The 20293-nt window shown below is 41.1% G+C and overlaps 1 protein-coding gene across 1 annotated transcript in view; it reads left to right on the forward strand.

Moving 5' to 3' along the window:
* The window catches only part of PPP1R14C (protein phosphatase 1 regulatory inhibitor subunit 14C), a 229841-nt gene that overhangs the window by 155276 nt on the left and 54272 nt on the right, over positions 1-20293 (forward strand). The window contains exon 2 of the mRNA XM_078649383.1: positions 9437-9520. Within this exon, the coding sequence (XP_078505509.1) occupies positions 9437-9520 (84 nt within the window). The remainder of the gene's footprint in view (positions 1-9436; positions 9521-20293) is intronic.

Consider the following 20293-nt stretch of genomic DNA (forward strand, 5'->3'; position numbering starts at 1 on the left):
AAGGTGTGTAGAAAAATCTTGTGTTTCTCTTCAAAGTAGACGTAGTGCATTTCTGGAAGGAGTTCAGTTCCTCGATTTTGATGCTGGTCTCTCCTTGGTGGCTTATGAGAATGGTGGTCTGTTGTGACTTGCTGGGCTTTCTGATGTGTCCTATTTTGTTGTTGTTGTTGTAGATAAATCCTATGTTTGCTTTCTAATGTCCGAACAAGCTTAGAAAATAAATTGTAGGGTAATTTTGACAAGGCGAGAGTGGCCCTATTTGTAAAAGTGGCCATGGGGTGGATGTGTAACTGTGTTTTGTGTTGTGCAGCAGTGTTTGAGCATGTGAGTGTTTGTGATTCTTTTGCATTTGTTAAAGGTGGATGTGATGTATAAGAAACGTGTTTACCCTAAGAGCTTTAAACAGTTGATGATTAGCAAGCATTTTTATGGTTATGCTGTGTAGCAGTTTGCTAAATGGGTAGAGTTTGTAGAGGAGTGAGATGGGTTAAGGGAAATGTATGTGAGGATGGGAGCCCAGCTAGGGTAGTAATGTGTGAAAGAAGTTGATAGGTAGAGAAGTGATACTTAGAGAGGCTAAGGACGGATGGAGACTGCAGGAGTAGTGCGCAATTAAGATGTGGAGGAGGACGGAAGACTGTGGTGCAGAGTGGTCACGTTGTGGAAGCAAGGTTCAAGCAGGGAGAGATAGGTTGGAGAGAGCTACAGGGGGCGGGGATAATGTCTGTTAACATTGGAGTACCAACCATTGTTGGTAGAATAGGAGTGAGCGTGTGTAACAGGAGAGAGATTGAGGAAACATTTTGAAAGCAAGATGGTTTGTGATAGGTGGTGAAGTGAGAGGGGATGTGGGGAAGTTGAGGTTCACAGGAATGTTGGTAGGAGGATGGGGAGTTGAGTGCCACATGAGTGTGAATGCATTTTTACTGCAATTGAGAAAAATAAATTTGGGGAGGAGGGGTGCTCTCTGGGTCTCAGCAGGGATGGACTGGGGGTTTATCTCAAGATCCCCTGTCCCACCGTGCACAGAACAGTGTCCATAACCAGAGGGCACTTGTGTCAATCTATTGTGGAGGAGATAAGCTTACCTGATTGTAGAAAAATATTTTTGGGCAGGGTTTCTGGCATCAGGGCCTTTGCAGGCCCATACAGAGAGGATGTATTGAGCCTCTCTGACCTTTACCCTGATGACCGGGCATAGATGCTCTGTGGCGGGCGATTGAGTGGGCTAGTGCTGAAGGTTACATGACCTGGACCCTGGCTCCTTCCAGCTTTGCCTTTAGTTGCATTTAGTTACCAGGCCACCGCTAGGGAGAGGCCCAAGAAGGGTACTGCGTCACTGGTCATCACTCTTCCAAATACACAAATCATGTCTTGTGTGACTAAAAGGTAACTGGTGAGAGGGAGAGGAAAGGTTATAGTGCAGCTTTATTTTACGCAAGTTATAAACTTGGAGTCCGAGCTTACCTCGGACTTAAAAGAACCCTCACAACAAGATAACTTACACCTGTGACATCACTCATCAAAGCTTAGCTTTAGATGTCAAGAGGCCAATTTTAAGTTCCTGTGTGCAAGAGGGTAGTCTGCGTTTTAAGAGTGTGTGCAGTACAATTGAAGCTTGCAGCAAGACTTACAGGGTTAGGCTACCATTGCTTTCGCTTTAGCGGTGGGGATAAGCAAATCTGTCTTCCTCAGGTTCTTGTAATGCAACCAAGACTAAGTGGTCAGTGCAGCACGAAAGCTCAGAGGGGGTAGTGCAGGTTGGATAATATGCCACACAGAGTTGTTATGACAATGGAGGGACAGACTGAGAGGAATTATTTAACTTCCCTTTATTCCCGGTGATGTGGCCAGAACAGGCCAAAGAGTAGGTGTGAGTAGAGAAGGTGGTGAGAGGAAGCAGTCAGCCTAGCTAATATGCAGCTGATTTCTGTGTGATTCCCGCAATGAGGCAAGACTCAGCTGATGAGGACCCACAGCAGATATTTGGCAGTGGGGGAGAGGTGTGGATAGTGACTGGGGTGGAAGTTAAGTGCCTTTAATGAACGCAGCAGCTATTGTGCAGGCCTCTACAGTGGCAACGCAATCATGGCTAGGCCTACCCCTATTTATGCGACTGCTGCATTAGTATTTGTACAATGCAACCGATAAAAAATAACCGGTTTGACAGGTAAAAATCTCCCTTTTTAATGCATATCAGTTGCAAACTGTGTTGCCCACAAGGTAGAGTGCATGACATTTTAAAGCTGGAGACACAGAAAATATTTCCTGGTCTCTAAAGTGACGAGCCAAAAAGCTATTTCACTGTAGTAGCCCTAGCTAACCTATGTAGAATACCAGAGTGCAGATTAAATATACTAATACTGCTAACTCAGGGAAGGGATCAACTAATTGTCAAGAATCCAATTTAATGGTGAGGTTGGATTTTGATAAATATTGAGGAAAAGTAACTTTTAGAAAGTTACATTTTCCTCTACTTAATTGGGAGGTGGGTAATTTGCATTAGCTTTCCAGCAGTAGCCCTGTCAGTTATTAGACCTGAACAGTTGCAAAAGAGGTGCAAAATGCCTCATGATCTGAATGGACAAAGAACTCCTCTGAGGTCAACAAAATATGCAGGGTGAGGGCTGTGGAACTCCTTTGACAGACCAGTGGCAGTTCCTGCTTCACAGGTCTGTTGAGTCACATGAAATACCTGGGGCACACTTGAAAAAGAGAGAGAAGGATGCCAAGGCAATTCTTGTGGATCCTTTGTTTGGTTGCTGAAGGACTCTGATATGTCCTACCAGACTTGTCTCTGGAGTTGTTGTGGGTAAAGAGCCGGCTTCAGACTAGATTGTAGTGTTTGCACTTTGGTAATCCTAGTGTCCTACCACGTCTCCCTCAACTCACACCCCCAGCTTCAGAACCCAAATTTAGTGTGGACGGATGTCTTCATCATCTTGGATTTGCCATGACACATTGGATTTTGGGCATGTTTTCAGTAAGGCAAACTGGAACTAATGAAAAAGTAGGTAGGTCAGGGAACCTTCACCATATTGCTTTGAGTTTGGCCGAGAGTGGACTTCCACCCACTAGCTAGTACCAGGCATGCATACTCTTCAGGATGCTTTCTGGAGCTGTGGAATATTTGAAGAGGACTCCTCTCCTGTTGGAAACCTTAGAAGAGCCCTGAAGGACTGGACCTGTTCCCTCTTATAACCAGGACGAAGATGTGGACTCCCAAGAGTCATTGGTTGACCTCCTGTATGGCAAGAGAGGGACTGCAAGCTGCAGGATGCCTTTTTCTGGAAGTATCCATATGACCATTGGGACCTGGAGCGGAACTGGATCCTGCTGTTGGCCTGTACCAGACACCCAATGAGTCTAAGGTTGGGGCCGTAGGAGTGTACTCTTGCAGTGAATTGGGATTGGAAGGGCTAAGTCAGAAGGTAAAATCTTAGATCAGGGCAAATCTGGTTAGTGTATCCAACCCGTGCTCTATTGTGGTCAACGCCACATTGCGTTTAGGTCCTGTTCTACTGCGACCATTGGCTATTATTGGTAATTGTGCTTTTTGACACTATTTCTAGTTAAAACTTTAACAATTCATATCTTTGTTTCCCCTTATTGGATCTTTGTCATTTTGTTTATTCTATTTAACTCTATTTTTTCTAATTCATTTTGATATTTTTCTTGTTTAGCATTTTGACTTTATTACTGTTTTAGTACTGCATAAATAATTTACACATTGCCCTAAGTTAGGCTCCACTGTTAAATGCCCTAGCTACAATGGGGATGAGCTCAGATTAATTTAGCCACTTGAGGGCTCACCCTGACCAGGAATTTAATTATGGTACTTACCCCCCTCAACTAATATGCCCAATTTATTACAGTGCGAAAGAGGGAGTTAGCCAATTGAGCATACATTATTGTAGGACTGCCGTGGAGGCCAGGGATTCTGAACATATGTGCATCTGGGTACACCAAATAAAATGCATGCATAAATCTGATCCTAATTAACACTAATAGGTTTATGCTACTGTTTCTAATCCAAGCTTACAAGTCCAATTACATTTTTAGAGGAGGAAAACGTGGGATTTAGGATAAGATGATTTTATGGCACCATAATAGCACAACAAACCAAGCACTGAAATAAACTGAACAAGAGAGTTTTGACCAGTAATGCTGGTAGCTTACACCACATAACATATGCGTTTGTAAAGCACACATTCACCCGTGGACCTCTTGGTGCTGAATAACAGATGTTTGTTACCCAACTCAATGGTAGTCGTTTTATTGGGATGTATGACATTACAACGCATGCATTTACATCGCATGCATTTACAATGTAAGTATTACAACACAGTCCATTACAACGCATAGTGCTTTGGGGTGCTGGATAGTGAATAGTTTAATTTACTATTCCAACTCCAGTCCCCGTGGACACTAGGGAAGGTTATTGGATAGTAAATTAACCTATTCCCTATCCTAGAGCGCCCCCCAGAGCAATGCGTTGTAATAGTTTGCGTTGTAATGGTTGCGTTGTAAAGGCTCTGCGATGTAAAAGTTGCGTTGTAAGTGTTGTTCACCATTTTATTGACCTTAGAATGATGCCAGGCTGAGTGGACGCACCGGGATTTGAACCTGTGACCATGAGGTCAAACACAGGCCCCTACGGTGGACGCATTAGTCCACTAAGTCACCAGACCTGGGGATATATGTATTACCCCGGCAAACAAAGTGACCTATTCGTTGCCACAGGTCAGGCGAGTCAGCGAAAAACTCAGGGTCTGCTAAGGTAACAGCAGCTCTCTGTCGCATTTTGTGGACTGTCCATAAGTAGTGTGCCTCTGAAAACAGATGCGTCTCAAGTTACCAGTGGAGACGTCTACTGTTTAAAGGGAACATTTAATTATGCTCTGTGACTTCAAACTAAGGGATACCCAAGGCAGGATGGGATTGCTCAAGGTTAAGGAAAGCAGGGTATCAAATTTCATATACACAGGAAACAATTTATAAATCCTTTGTAACACAATATGGGTATGTTCTGAGCTGGGCTTTGTGATATCCATTCAAAAATACAATTTAGACATTTGCCATTTTAATAAAATTAATTAACAATTAGAGTATACATTTTCAGATTAATAAAAAAATGTCTGCAGTGACATGACAATTTCACTTTCTAACCGTGCATCACATCTGAGAATAAAAAGGTTTATATAAACACTATAATTGACCAACATTTTTGTGGTAACAAAAACGACCACTGACTGGTTGAGACCTCAATACACAACTGAAAACACTCAATTTTTGCATGATTACACCTACAGTAAACTGTGTTACTTTTTCTCTATCATTGACACAATTCTTTGTCACCTATTAGCTGGTAATATTGTCTGTGTCCACTTTTAGATTTCATGCACCCTACCTTGTGGGCTACACAGTTTATTGTTAATATGTATTCAAAAGGGAGGTATTTACCTGTCAAAAGGGTTATTTTCATGTGTGGCACTGCATGGTTAGCACCGCAGCAGCCTCCTACATAGGGGTAGGCCTAAAGCCATGTTTACTTTGCCACTGTAGTGGATTGCACAATAGCTGCTGCGTTCATTAATGGCACTTAACTTATGCTTTGTACCCCCACATACTGGCGATGCATAGGCACGTTAAATATAGCAATTAGGAATAGGCCAGTTCAATCATGTTTAAAGGGGGGGGCAAATTCAATGTATTACTGGTTAGCAAGGGTAAAGTGCATAGAGTTCTAAAGCCAGCAAAACAGGTTGGGAAAAATCGGGGGGGGGGGGGGGGGTGGAGGGAGTGTTTGGGAGCACACAAAATAGTCCATTCATACACTCCTCTGATAGAATGGTTTGATGCTAGCAGTGCACAGAATCTGTTCTGTATGCTCTATTCTTCCAGATCATTGTTGCTCTCACTTTCTCTCCAAATCAGTCTAGCATATATTTATAGTACAGCATGTATGTGCAGAGGCCCTCCATAGAACCCGCGTGACTAGTTCTTTATTTCCTTTATGCAGCTATCGAAAATGTACTTTCACATACAAATAGTGCACAACTGCCGACTTGTTTTGGATGGTGGTGAAATTGTGTCAAGTTTGATAGCTAGAAAAAATTGACAAGCTTCATGTAGGATACTAAGAATTGATGCAATAAGTCACAGGTGTTCCTTTTCTAAGGAAGGTTTTCTGTAATTCAGAGTTTAAGAACTGCAGGTAGACAATGTAGTATGTTCTTTTCTATGATATTCTACAGGAAAGGCTCTGCTCACAGTGGGCACCAGCTGGGGCTTTGTATTAAAATAATTCCTATTTAATGACTTTTGTTTTGTACTGCAGTTGGAAAATCCATTTTCCTTTTGAATTGTTTTGCAATTGCTTGTATTGAGTTCGCAGCTAGACGTCTTCCTTTCACGAACAACCAAAAACCTGTTGAAATGTATTCAAGCGGTGGTTTCGTAAGTCCACATAAGCACATTAACACTGTATGTTTGAGGGGGAAAAGGAACTCAGTCCAGGTCGGTTTTAATTAAAATGGTACTGAGTGGACGAATTAGGAAAACTGCAGTCTCCGTTTGTAGAAGCATTTAGCTTGTCTGTTCCGGACAATTGTTATTTTTCCCAAGTTGTGATTGTGCGTTTATCTACCTTTCACCATTCCTTGAATAAATATTTTTTAATTGATTTTGTGGAGTGCGCCCATAGCCACATAAGTTAATTTCTGCAGTTGTTTTTCAGGCGATTATTACCACGGATTCCGAAGTATTTAGATTTTACAATATTTTTAATATCCAAAATGTGTAATATCCACAAGTAGCAAGGGTGGAGCTGCAAGCCACGCGTCTCCTCTGTATTATCTGTTTGTGATGTCTGTTCGTGAATCTGCGGGGCTTTTTATGGGGCTTGGAAAAGGGCCAATCAGGGCATAGGTTGACAAGCTCGGTGTGCCTTGGGGATTTGGCTTTCCAAGAAAAGTTCTATTTGAAAAGAAGAAATGGTCCAAGTAAGTCCATAAAGCTTGTGCTGCAAAATGCATTTTCTGATGTAGAAAGATAAATAACAGCCAATTACGGCATTACCCTATGACCAGATAGAGATTTCCCTAGGACCTTCACTATAAAATTATAATGAACATATCTTTTTAACTTGCTAATAAATTCAGCTTATCCTGTACAGTCCGTGTATTGCATTTACAGTGTATATGACAACATATAATGCCAGCAAAAAGATTTAATGGACAACAGCACATTAATCTCTAAAATATTGAATATTTATTTGTACGTCCTCATCCAGATTAATATTGATCTAAAGCAAAGAGCCGCATATTTTAGATGGCTCCCAGTCCTAGACATTGAAAGTAGAGCTGTGCAAATAGTAAATTTTTGCACCTTTTCTAGGGAATAATACTGTCGTAAATTATTTAAATAAATGTTCTTCAAATTCTTTTATCATAAAATGAAGAATGGCAAAGCATTATTGTGATTCAAGAGCTTCCAGGTGAGCTTAGTTTCTGGTTCTGTAATCCATTCGTCCATGATTCTCAAATTGTTAACATCACCTGTTGCATTCAAAATTTTGAAACATGACATGAAATTTGATCACAGCATTTTTACAGAAGTAGTAACCTGGATTTGAATGGGAAACGGTCCAGTGTTCTTAATGGGTCGATTAAGCCTTTATTCATGCACACTGAGGTGGGTGAATTATGGAGAGCGACTTTAGAGGATCCTAAGATGCTGGAATATCATGCTCCCTTTCTCCTCAACCAATGAATACAATCTAAAAGAACTCTGATTCAGGTAGTCGATACACCTTTAGATACCACGTCTTATCTAAAAATAGATAATACCTCTGCATTTGTAAGGTCTGGGTTCATTCCCGAATGCTTGAACATGAACGAATCTCTAACCAGTCATATTCTCAAGATCTTTGCAGTTTTACAAACGTAAGACTCAGGTGAGGAGCTGATGAGATATGGTTATGGTGATTCTAGATTTTCCTCCAGAATTTTTTATTGTTTTTAATGCCTAATTTATATTTTTGAATCAATCTTTGCATGGGGCACACATCAATTTAGTTTTTTTGGTAGATTGCCGATCTAGTTCATAAACCCCAACACATTTGATCCTGCATGTTCCAGTAATTTTATTTTCCGTTAATTCACACCGGACCCCAGAGCACTGGATGATTTGTGCACTATAACTTAAACCAGTTTTGAATTCCCGCTTTTGCTTTTTAAATTCTCTCAGATGCGTTACTCGTATTATACTTTTTTGAGGATGTCTGCTTGACTAATCCTAATGGCTCCAAAGGTTGACTAGATATCAGTGACGTACATCATATTTTCCACAAACCAAAATACCATTGCAAATCTAGTCCTTTCCATACAGAAATTGATTATTCACTTGCTCAGTCCAGTGAAGATAATGAATACTTTTTGAAGACTGTTCTGTGCATGGTTACTGTTCTGCATCTCTCTGCACTGAATCCTGCCTCCTTCACATCACACTTCTAATCTTATTTATAATACTATATTTATCATTCAATTCACTACAATACAGAAAATCAGTTGTACTGTATCATTTTGGTAAATACAGCTATGATGATTTGCAGAAGCTATGCAAATGTACTGCTTGTTATTTGCATATACACAAGAAGACATTAGTAGACGAAGGGCCACTATCCTGATTGACGCTTATTTACCCAAGTTCCTGTTTGCACGGGGTTATCCTGTGATTAATTTCGTTACTTTGATTGGTATATTAATCAATAAGCACTCTGGTGGTGGGCCTTCACACCAACGGCCTTGTAAAATCTGTAACGTTCATTACGTTTTTGTTGTCTTTTTTTAAGTGAATATATTAGTTTGGTTCAACTGAAACATAGTGCACATTTTAAAGCATTAGCTTTGAAACTACTTGCACATTAGGAATAGACTTCAGTTATTGATTGGTTAGGATCATGATGCTTTCTTGTGGGTTTAATTAGCTGGCTGACTCGGTGTCCCAAACACATCTAAGTGCAATAGAAAAGAAGACATTGACTTCAGAAAGCAAATAGTTTCATATCTCAATTATGGAATTCAAAGACTTATCTGATGTTCCTATTTGGCATGTAATCAAATACCTTTCATTATACTGTACAAGGGGTGTTTTGTGGGGCTCTCTCTTTTTATTAAATCCAAGCCAGCACTTTAAACCTCTGATGCATTTTCCCCTTTCACGCTTCGAAAATCCCTTATTAATGTCAGTCAATTGAATATTGCTTAATACAGTTCAATGTGACCTCTGTTTAGTATGTACATTACTGAGTTCCTTATAGATTCACTAATACCGCACATTGTTACAGCTACCCTATGTAATAATGCAAGGGTCAAAATTAAGACTGACTTGGAGCACCTCTGATTGCTTCTAAAGAATGTTTCTCTTGCTTCAGGAAGAAGAGATGCCAGAAGTAGAAATTGACATTGATGACCTCCTTGATGCGAATAGTGAAGAAGAACGGGTCTTCAAATTGCAAGTAGGTTGTTTTCCACAAGATCTGCATTGATGTAAAGTGATACTGTACTTGGGTCTTAGAATAACCACTAAATTGCCTAAAAAACGATCAAAAAGCACCATTGGTATTCATTTACATTTCACTTTCTCTGGGATCTTTGGATTTTTTGCCATGGTTTCAGTGAAGGCATAAAATCTGAAGTGTTGATTATGAAGAAAAAAAATAAATATATATATATATATATATCTGCAGAAGACACATGAAAAGGTACCGTGCAGTGTGTTATCTGGAGGCCCAACGGAGGGCTGCTGAAACTATTTTGATTAACAAAGTCTGGAGGAGAATTATTTTTGCTGTTTGACACTACGTTTCCCAGAAGGCATAAGTATGGACTTATGAATAAATTGCCCACCAGAGGGCTATAATTAGTTGAAAACTCCTATGGACACTTGGTGCTTGCAGCGTTTCTGCTCAGTCTGGAAAAACCTGTGACCAAGAGGCTTGAAGTGTCGGGTGGAACCTTCCTCAGGGTCTGTTGCGATGATACAAGGGCCCTCCTCTCGATACCTTCAATCTCTGATTATATATTTCACAGAGGATTTGAAGTGATCAAGGGGGGGGGGGGGGAATTAGGATGGCAACAGCGGGGAAGGAGATCTGAAAAGTAAAAGTTAGTAAAAAAACAACAAATATTGTCACTGCGCCAAAGTGACCTTTAAACATAAATCTTACTGAGCAGAATTCCTTGTGTCAATATCCATCTGGTACATTTCTGCTGATTGCTCATAGAACTTTCTTTTCACTATTTGACTTGAATGGTTATTCCTCAAAGTTCTCTAAATGTTGCAATTTCAGGTTTAAAATGTTCTCAGACATAAGATTAGATATATGTATTCTTATTGTTTGATCTTAATTAGCAAAATTCCCATACAATGAGTTAAATCCACTCTAAATTGGCATATAACTTAATAAAAATAGTCATAATAAACAAACTATTTCCAGAAACATGGATAATCACTGTTGTTTCATTGTTTGTTCCAAATTGTTGGAGAAATATTAAAATCAGCTGGCAAGGTTGAATAAAGCACTCAATATATGCAAATCAGCTGGCAGTTTTGAATACAGCACTTGGTTTGCTAACAATATGCTAATGAGTATTAGATCTCGTATTAAGTATTGGAACGCTAGATAAACTAAGTATTCTGCAAATTCAAATGAGCGTTTCCCTACCTGCAGAGCACGACCTACTCTGCTCAATGATGCGGCTTTCTGCAGGAGCCGGCTCGAGACTGGAGAATTCAGCGGGACGGCACAACAGGCTCCATTTTAGCAAATGAGGGTCTCTTGCAGGACAGATCTCTGCTGGAAAAGTGCCCTCTCACAGTAATACCAGCATACTGACTTCACGCTTCCCTTTTACTGTGGAAGCATCCAGCATGCCCTAGCGCCTACTCCTTGAATTTGGAAATACCTTCACCTGAAGGCTCCTGGATTGGTGGAATCCTGTTGCCCAGTGGAGGAATTCCCTTTTCTCTGGAGAAGTCCTGACTGGACTGTGGGATGGTTATCCAAGTTGTGGGCCCCTCTTCAGTTACCCCGGAGTACACTACATCAGTTAGAACTAGTCCTGTGAAGTTGCTGGAAAAAGTAGGCTTCGTATATTTCCCTTAATTTAGTACTAGATGTTAATTTATCAGTACATGTAATTTAACTCTGTTAGATAGTATGGGTTGCATATATGCTACTTGTGGTCTGCGGACAGTGGTGGTTCCAGATAGGTGTGTGAGGGAATAAATGTGATGCCTGAAAAAGTTAGCAGTGCAGTTGTAGAGTTGTGTGTGTGTTTGTGACCAAGAAGGGGAATCTGTGGCATGAAAATGTGTTCAGGTTGAATCTTGCAGGAAACCATAGGGGTTGAGTTGGAGAAGGATGTCAGAACCCACTCTCCTGCCATAAATCAAAACAGTAGCCCCCATTTAGGAAATACCTGCCTGGGTCCCCGTCACACTAGTCCTGAGTTTAAGAGTAATAGAAAGATGTAAACCCATGGAGCAGTAAATGCTGTAGAAGAGAGATGGACCTCAGGGACCTTAAGTTTTGGATGAAGTCCCAAGATTCTTCCAGGTGCTAATGCTTTAGCAAGATACATGACTGACATATGATTGGCTGCAGGCAGGACAGATAAAATGATGAATGTATAGTGATGTAATGGCTCCTGGGAGAGTCCAAGGTACCCTGCTATCATTGTTCAGTGTAGAAGAGGAGGTGAGCCATGTCTTCATCTGGCCCGCACCTATGAATCAAAGTTTTCTTATATTATGGGGTGATGCATTCCAGCTCGTCCTGCAACCCTAAATCCTTAGGGATGAATAAAATAAAGAACCCGTACAGGACAATTAGCATGTTCCCTAAATCTGGACGAATAGGCCGAATCATGGTACTGGAAATAATATATGCCATGCAATATAGACAACTTGAAGTAAGCGCTTCATCTACAGGAGGTCCTATCTAAGTTAGTTTGTGGAACCTGACAGTGATTTTCGAATGAGAAAGCCCCCTCTTCACAATAATCAGAGTGGCAATATGGTAGCACAACACATGAAAACCAATTACACACTAGGATATGAACCGGTTACTGATTGAATTTGCTTTGATGTTCCTCTTGGCTCCTCCTACTCCTTCTTTAGCTCAGGGGCCTGATGTGTATAGACAAATGTAGGCATGTAGAGGCAGATGTAGCTAGTGAAAGGGAGATACCCTGATGGCATTGGTCTTCAAATATTTTAATGCCGCAACCCCCAGTAGGAAAAAAATGTATCACTGCCCCCCCCCCCTTAGAAGCTTTCACAATTATTTTATTAAATTGACCATGTTAAGATATGTCTATACATATTTAAACATTGCAGTTACATTCTGTTACTGTTTTAAAATACAATAAAATACATGATTGCCAAACATACTATTCTGGTCAGGCAGGCCTTACTAACACATACAAGTATCCCCAGTGTGACTATTAGAAGTGTGGTGTGGGAGGTTTGAAGAATATTTGAGATCCCTTCCCTTTTGACACCACCTCTCAGCTAGGATATAAATAGCAAAAGATGTTAGTGATGGCCCATTACAAAGTGGCTTGGTGCCGCTCATTTTTTCCAGCTTAAAACAAAGCACTGTTATCGGCACAATGCTTCTTTTGGCCAGAGCCTGGCGTCCCCCCCCCCCCACGCCCGGATCACTTGAGGCCCCACAGTTGAAGAACCCTGCCTGATGGTCAATGTAATACTGTTATATGTTAAGTAAAACCTGGACTAGTGTGCGCCCATAGCCAAATGTTGTAAACAGGACCGTTTGTGAATGCATTAACTTGGTCCACAGGTTGTTGCTTATGACACATATATACATTGATTTAATTTTGAGATCTTTGATTCATAATTTAAAACACGAGGTACATGGGCCGAGGTGTTGCAAAATTACATATTGCATTCTAAATCTGCACTTAGAAACTATTGTTTAGTATCCATCCAGTGTACTGGATACCTTTAGGATTGGTGGATGAGCCTCTTTTTATTTTTACCTGTACCTTTAATGGCCATTGTTTTGTTTGGGAGTAAGACTAAAATCTTAATTAAGAAGAGGATGACTTTGTCCATTCTCTGATTCCAGTTAGCCAAAATGGATACACTTGGTGAAAATGGAAAGTAGTCGGGTGACCTTGGGATGGTCCATAGTATATGTACCTATGTGACCAGAACATAAAGATCTTTTTAGTTAGTACCAATTAGATTCTAGAAGATGCAGTTCCAGTATCAATTCAAGTTACTGATCCCTGCTGGGGCTGGAAAGTGAGAATCCCTCTCCAGTTTACCTAAAATAACACTGTGTGTATGTTAACCCATAGATGCAGTACTCTGGCGCGTGAGACTGAGTGAAATATTACCTAGAGGAGGGGCCCTGACCTGGGAGGGGGGGGGCTGTGTTTAGCAATAACGTCTGATTTAGAAGCACCTGCAGCAGAGTTCCCTGTGCCTCCAGCTTTCAGGCAGCAATAAAAATGTCATGATAACTCTTGTGATTAATGTTCCTCCTTGAGAGAGTGTTCAAAGTTTTGTCTGGTTGGAAATTTGACTCACCATAAAGTAACACAGAGGGTTAATATGGCTGCTTCAAAGCATGCATACTGTGCAGATTACAGATCTGTATTTTATGCAGATAGCTGAGTGGATCAGTTACGCCAGCCTTTCCCAACACTTTGAAACAAATTAAATGCATACGAGACAGAGGCTATGGAGAGATGAGGGGCACTTTTTCAAGATGGTAGTGAGGAGATGGAAGGAGGAAGTCATATGGTGGGGATGGCGCCAAAAAAGATTGACACACCGGGCGCCACCAGTGCTAAAGTAGGCGCTGCCATGAAATGAGGGGCATCATTTAGGAGTAGCTATTACCACACTTCTGCTGCCGTTTGCAAGCCCTTATGGCTACTTTTCAACTTGGGTGTGGTACCTTTTCGTACTATTCTTTTAAAAGTAGGTATGACTTTAGCTATAGCTAGCATCTGGTAGTTTGTGCATGGAATCATTTAGTGTTTGTAAAGTTTATTTTTTTTTATATATCCTCATTTAAATATAATATGCTCAGTAATTCAAGATTTGGTCTCTCTAACCCTTCCAAGTGTATGAAGGATACATTTTATAAATTACCGGTCTGGTTACACCCCAGCGGGGGAGAAAGGATACCTTGTATCTCCAAAACCGCACCTTCGTCTACTTGTCGAGGTCTCAACCTTAGTCTTGAATTTTTGCCGACCAGTATAACCCCCTGCCTTGGAGGAAGGCCAAACAGACCCGTCCGCTAGACAGTTGTCTGTTGCATATTATTTAATCATAGGACTTGGAAATCATGTATATAAAACCGCCGGAGCATAATAAACGTTGGAAAATAGGCGGAAGAGATAGAAGAAAGATAGAGTTAGTGAAAGCAAAGTCCATTTCCCATTATTCAAGCAGATGTATCTATGTATGTGTCACCGCTGTCTCAGCCCAGACCTCCCAAAAAGATTGATTTTTATATAAAGATTGTATAAAGAACTGCACTATTTCCTCCTTTGCCTGTCCGCTGATAACACGTCTGTGATGTTACTGAAGTAAACAAAGTGTTAAAGGGTGTATAATTTATGTTCACATCTTACCTTTACCGTTTCTGCTTACCTGAGCTGATATTACTCTCTGAGGGAAGAGTGCAACCAGCAGTTATTCCCAGCAAGAGCCCATACTGATCGATCACAAGATGAATTTAGAGCATCACAGTCATAATGGAAATTTTCTCCCTAAAACATTCCTAGAAACTGCAGGATGGTGATGGAAATGCCAAATACTTTCATGGCCACCAATTATAGCCAAATCCTCTGATCACAAAATGAAAAACCATTCAATTCCTCTCCTTTGCTCTGTGAATACTCCTGATCATATTACGACTATCGAATCAGAGGGTCGTATCATGGCCCGCAAACAATGAACTGTTCAAGTACTTTAAATTAGTGAAATGCAGCTCTAATAACTAAACTAGCGCTCTGATATCCGCAAGGATCTTGTCCGCGCTATATAAAACTTTCAAAATAAAATAAATAAATAAAATAAATAAATAAATAGTGCAGTTTGAGAGCCTCCAGCTCTGTTGACCGGTAGCTCCACCACACGTGAATGATACGTCCATACCATCAGAATTTAGAGACATCAGCCTAGACTGGTACGTAGAGGCTGTCTGGACAACCTCTTTTCTTCATACTAGACACTTCGTATGTTACTCGGTGCAACTTTGAGATTGTATTTTGAAGCCTTGAAAAAGTCACATCAGTGACAAAACACATGTCAGCTGTTGTCTGTCATCGAACACTGCTGCTTGAATTTTACTCAGAAATTCCAGCATTACATTGTGTGGTCCTTGTACCTTTGTTTCTTTTAAGATTGAAATGAATTTAATGTGTCTACAATTGAACTGCGAAACTGTTAAGAAAATTACTATTTACTGTATTTTTTTAAACCTGTGAAAAGGATACAATATTCTTTCAGGAAACATTAAAGTACATGTTACTAGATACAACCAACTTGTTTTATGATATTCTCTGTTGGACAAACTCATGTTTTAATAGATATTATATGCAAATGTGGAGTGCTGGGGTATACTTTCTGTAAATACTTCAACAAAAGGGCTTTGTCCGTTGTGTAATAACACCTTAGGTAGTAGGGTGTGGTATTACCCTTAGTGGCACCAATATTCAGATAATCAATGTATTCTTAGCCTACTAACACTACATGCCCATTAAAGTGTTAGCTTTACGAGGTGCGGCATGTTTTTCCACTACTACCCTGTTTTGTTATATATTTGAGAGGATGTGCCCTAACGGCTAGAGAGGTCGACCTCTAACATGGGGAACCTGGTTCAAGTCTTGGCAGGGACGCTTAACATCCTGTGATTCTGGGCAAATCACTGAATCACTCGGTGCCTAACAAAATAAATGTGCAGTCTGTAATGCAACTGATGCTCATTTAAAGATCTCTGATACCTTCAGTTCAAGATCCTGCTATTTAACCCTCCCCACAGCCTTTTTTTGGGGGGGGCTACAACCAAGTGTGTTATTATTCAAGTTAAATGTGTTTGGCACTTGCTTAATGAAATCACCCAATAGGAGCGCCCATTAAAGATGTTTGAATACTGCTTTCCTAAGCTGCCTCTTTCATAATTGTGCATTAGCTACTGGAGAAAGTTGACACTTTACCAAATTTCTGCTGGATGATAGTGGGACACCAACGAAGCTGGGTGTTTACCAAATTACATACTTGAAGCTAAAGAGGCCCAGGTCATTTGACTCAAAAACCACCACCAATAAGTGGTATATATGACTGTGTGCTATGCTTCTCAACTAACGTTCATGTCTGGCCATTATGGCACTTGTGAGGCCCCCTGACCTGAAAACATCTGTCCAAAAGAGCTGGCAGTTGTGATGCTGAGCGGTGGGCCATTGAAAATGGCTTTGACTGCAAGGTACCAGACAAAGTTGTACCCATGCGCTTTGGTGTGCTGTGCGACATGTGGCATCTTGGTTGTAACTTTGTTAGTGTAGCTATTTCTGAGGGTAATGTTTGGTAGTTGAACACTACTTTTTCAAATTAATCAGGTTCACACTAACTAAAGCACCTGTTGTGTTATTCATTTTTCAGCACCTTCAAACTAAAGTATCTCTTGTCTGATAATAGTTATTACCAAAGCTAATCCTAATCATGGGGAGCATGATAAGAATGAAAATTTGAATTGACACTACTGACCTTGAACTTGTGGGCGGCAGGTTATCAACACGTCTTTGCGATGGCTAGTGAACCCAATGTGTTATCTTACTGTATTAGTCCCTTGACGACACCTCTTTCCTATTGGGAAGTTAGACCAGTGCTGGAATTGGGAAAAAAATACTCCGGGACCCATAAATTGTGGGTCACGGTGTGGCAGATGAAAGAAAATGGATTTGAGAGGGGCGGATCTTGAAAATCAGAGTCTATCAATCGACTTTACATTTATTTAAAAAAATCTGCTGCACAGAAATTGGCAACAAGGGCATTTGTAACAGTAAACCTGTTCTAGGTTATCTAATTGGACACTTAAGAGGCTCCATTTTAAAATATCTTATAGGGTTAAGACACTGCCGCAGAGATCATGGTGTGCCAAGAAAATTTGAAGGAATTAGAATAGCGGTAAGATAACTCTAGTGGTTAACACAGTTCTAAGAAAGTTCTGTTTTGTACAGTCACAGGTTTGTCTCCTAAACCAGCATAGAGGGTTAATGTGCCTGTGCATAATGTGACACAGCGATCAGAGTGATATTTTATTTAGAGCAGCAAGTGGGCTACTGCTTTTGATGCGGAGATCATTTTGTTACTTCCAGTTCATAAGCTGCAAACCTTCCAATATAGCCCAGTGATCCATTTATTGTGATTGAAAAGCTGCATTCAGACTGCAAGTCATGGGTTTAGATCCTCATTATTTTTTCTCAATCTGTTGTTGTTCTAAGGTTGCCACGAAGGGTTTATTTTATATCCGACTTTATTTCTCCCAACCATTCACTCTTAACATATGTCTACAAGTATGGATAATATGTGATTCCTACAATTTATAACCCTCATTCTTCTATAAAACTTTCCTGTACATTGATTTGCACGCTTGTATGAATTATTGTGCCTGTGTGTGATGTAGAGCGCTCTGACACCATACATTGGGATGAGTAGCGTCATAAAAGAATAATAAAAGAAACGAGGTTTCATTTAAATCAATATTTGTGTAATTACTCAAATCTTGTATTCTTAAAATGCAAGCACATCTGTTACAGAAGGAGTAGTTAAAAATCTTCCTCCAACAGTGTCTCTTAAGTAATTGTGAAGTGGTTACAAGCTGTGTGTCATTGTTTCCTTCCATTGCATTGGTGCCTAGCTGTTAGGCTTCAGATTGCTCCCAGCCAGGATGATGCATGAACAAAAGGAGGGCTGCTGGCCCTTTAAATCAGGCCTTTGTCTTGGGCCCAGCTGGAATCTAAAATCAGAAAGTCCCGTGCTCCCTGCATGTTGCTGCAGACATTGTGCAACAGCTCCCTAATGTGTCAAGGTGTCGGTAAAATGAAAAATTCATTTTGTTTCACTTTGTCAGCCAGATCCAGTCCACAAATAGCTGTTAGAACAGGGATTTGACGCGATCCCGCAAGTTTCAGGCACTAAACTAGACCAATTTGGTGCGCTGATAGAGTGTGGCAGCGCTGTCAGTGCTTCATAAATCTGTAGATGAATAATTAAATACTGTATCCATGATGCATTTAAGTAAGGGGAGCGAAATCACTTAGCCCATTGTGCTTCCTGCTAACCAACAGTTAAATGCTTAACAGCAGAACCCCAAACATAACATTGAGACCTGCTCGTATTGCACTCCTCCAGCAAGAAAAAACCCTATGGAATAAGAATTGGAAAAGGCAGTAGATCTGGCCTTGGCACGTCTGCGCAACGCTTAATATTTATAAAATAATTTATATTTTTTGCTTATGCCACAAAAATAAAAAGGGAAACATGCAAAGCAGCTGCCAACTAAACATGAATACCATATGCTTGCATTCAAAATTTTACATTAAAAAAAATCAGTGAGATGTCTGTTTTAATAATATACTAGCAGCCCGTCCCGACCTTGTCCGGGAGCAATCAGGCTTCCCCGCCCGCCCCGACATTGTCCAGCAGCCCCGTCCGCCTGCCCCGTTCCCCCGCCTGCCCCGTCCCCCGCCTGCCCCGACCCCCGCCTGCCCCGACATTGTCCGTGGGTCCCCCGGAGCCTTACCTCAGCCGCCGCTCCTCCCCCGCGCTCCTCAGTTCACCGCTCCTCGCCGCTCGTCACCGCTCCTCTTGCCGGTCCTCACCCCTGTCCGCCGCTCGTCACCGCTCCTCCCCCACACCATGTCCGCCACTCCTGGACGACGCTCCTGACGTCAGCACGCAGGTCGCGGCCGGCGCTACTTCGAAGGGACTACTTTTTTTTTAAGGTACATTTTTTAAATAACGAATATTTTTATAGTTTATATAGCCTATGTCCATCTGCACACCCTGACGATTACAATGATGTATCGGGTGTGTGGATTGGCGCTGTGGTTCCCGAGTTTACCCGCCTCAAAGGTTCAAAGTTCTTGCTTTATAATAGTAGTATAGATTTTTAATAAGTCTTTCAGCTTTTAGTGCTCTTGTTTGTAAAGGAAAGAAGACTACATCACCGCCTAACCAACCACTCAAATCGTAGGCAGGTACCAATGTTACACAAACACCAAAACACTTTAGTAAAAGAACATACAAAAGCAGATGGAAATCTAAACCCCTTCACTTACTCGACAGCTGAAGTGCTGATAGTTGTTGTCAAAATAAAAAATAAATAAAAAAGCACACTTGGAACCAACTATGTCACTGAAGAGAAAGGAACTATTTTAGGTGGATGAGAACAATGTGCACAAGCGTTGTGCAGTCACCCCAAGTGAAGGGAGCCGATGTGTAAAAGGGGCTGACCTGTTGCCCCGTGCTGTATGCTGTGGTGCGTGGAAGTAAAATCGGAACAGCAGTTTAACCAACTCATGTATGAAGTCTGCTTACCAAAAGCTCCTATATTATGTATTCTTGTTTTGTAAAAACAATTGTGTGAGCTAAAGCCGTCGGAAAGGCAAGATCAGGTCCGGACTGGGAACAAAAACCGTCCCTGGCAAATTGCTTGGACACCCTCCCCTATGCTATGCTGCAGAAACGGCCCAGTAACAAAAAAAAAACCCGGGGACCCAAAACCGGCCCCCACCTGTGCAGCGCACCGGGGGATTGTCGGGTGCCCTGCTACGGCCAGTCCGGCCCTGGGCAAGATCTAAAAACAGCTGTAACACTGAGTAGAGCGGTCTATGTTCAGAGAGACGGCTTTATTGTTCTTTTTGAGGGTCGTCAGCAGGACTATTGCATGATTGCGGCACTGGAGCTAAACACTTGTAACTATCCTTTTTAGTTCAAAGAAAAGTTTATTAAGATAATCAAATAATGACAGCATAGTATACAAAGTGAAAGCAACAGGGATGGCATGGATAATAACTGAGAACATTATAAAAAGTGTGATGAAAGAAGAAAAGAAAAATGGGGGGAGGGGCAAGGAGGGAAGGGAGGAGAGGGAGGAGAGAGAGAAAAGGGAGATATCAATGAGGCTAAAACTTTAAACAGTACAATCCTTAAAGCTATATAACCTTAGAGGCAATGC

Source organism: Lissotriton helveticus, chromosome 6, assembly GCF_964261635.1.
Source record: "Lissotriton helveticus chromosome 6, aLisHel1.1, whole genome shotgun sequence".
Taxonomy (NCBI): domain Eukaryota; kingdom Metazoa; phylum Chordata; class Amphibia; order Caudata; family Salamandridae; genus Lissotriton; species Lissotriton helveticus.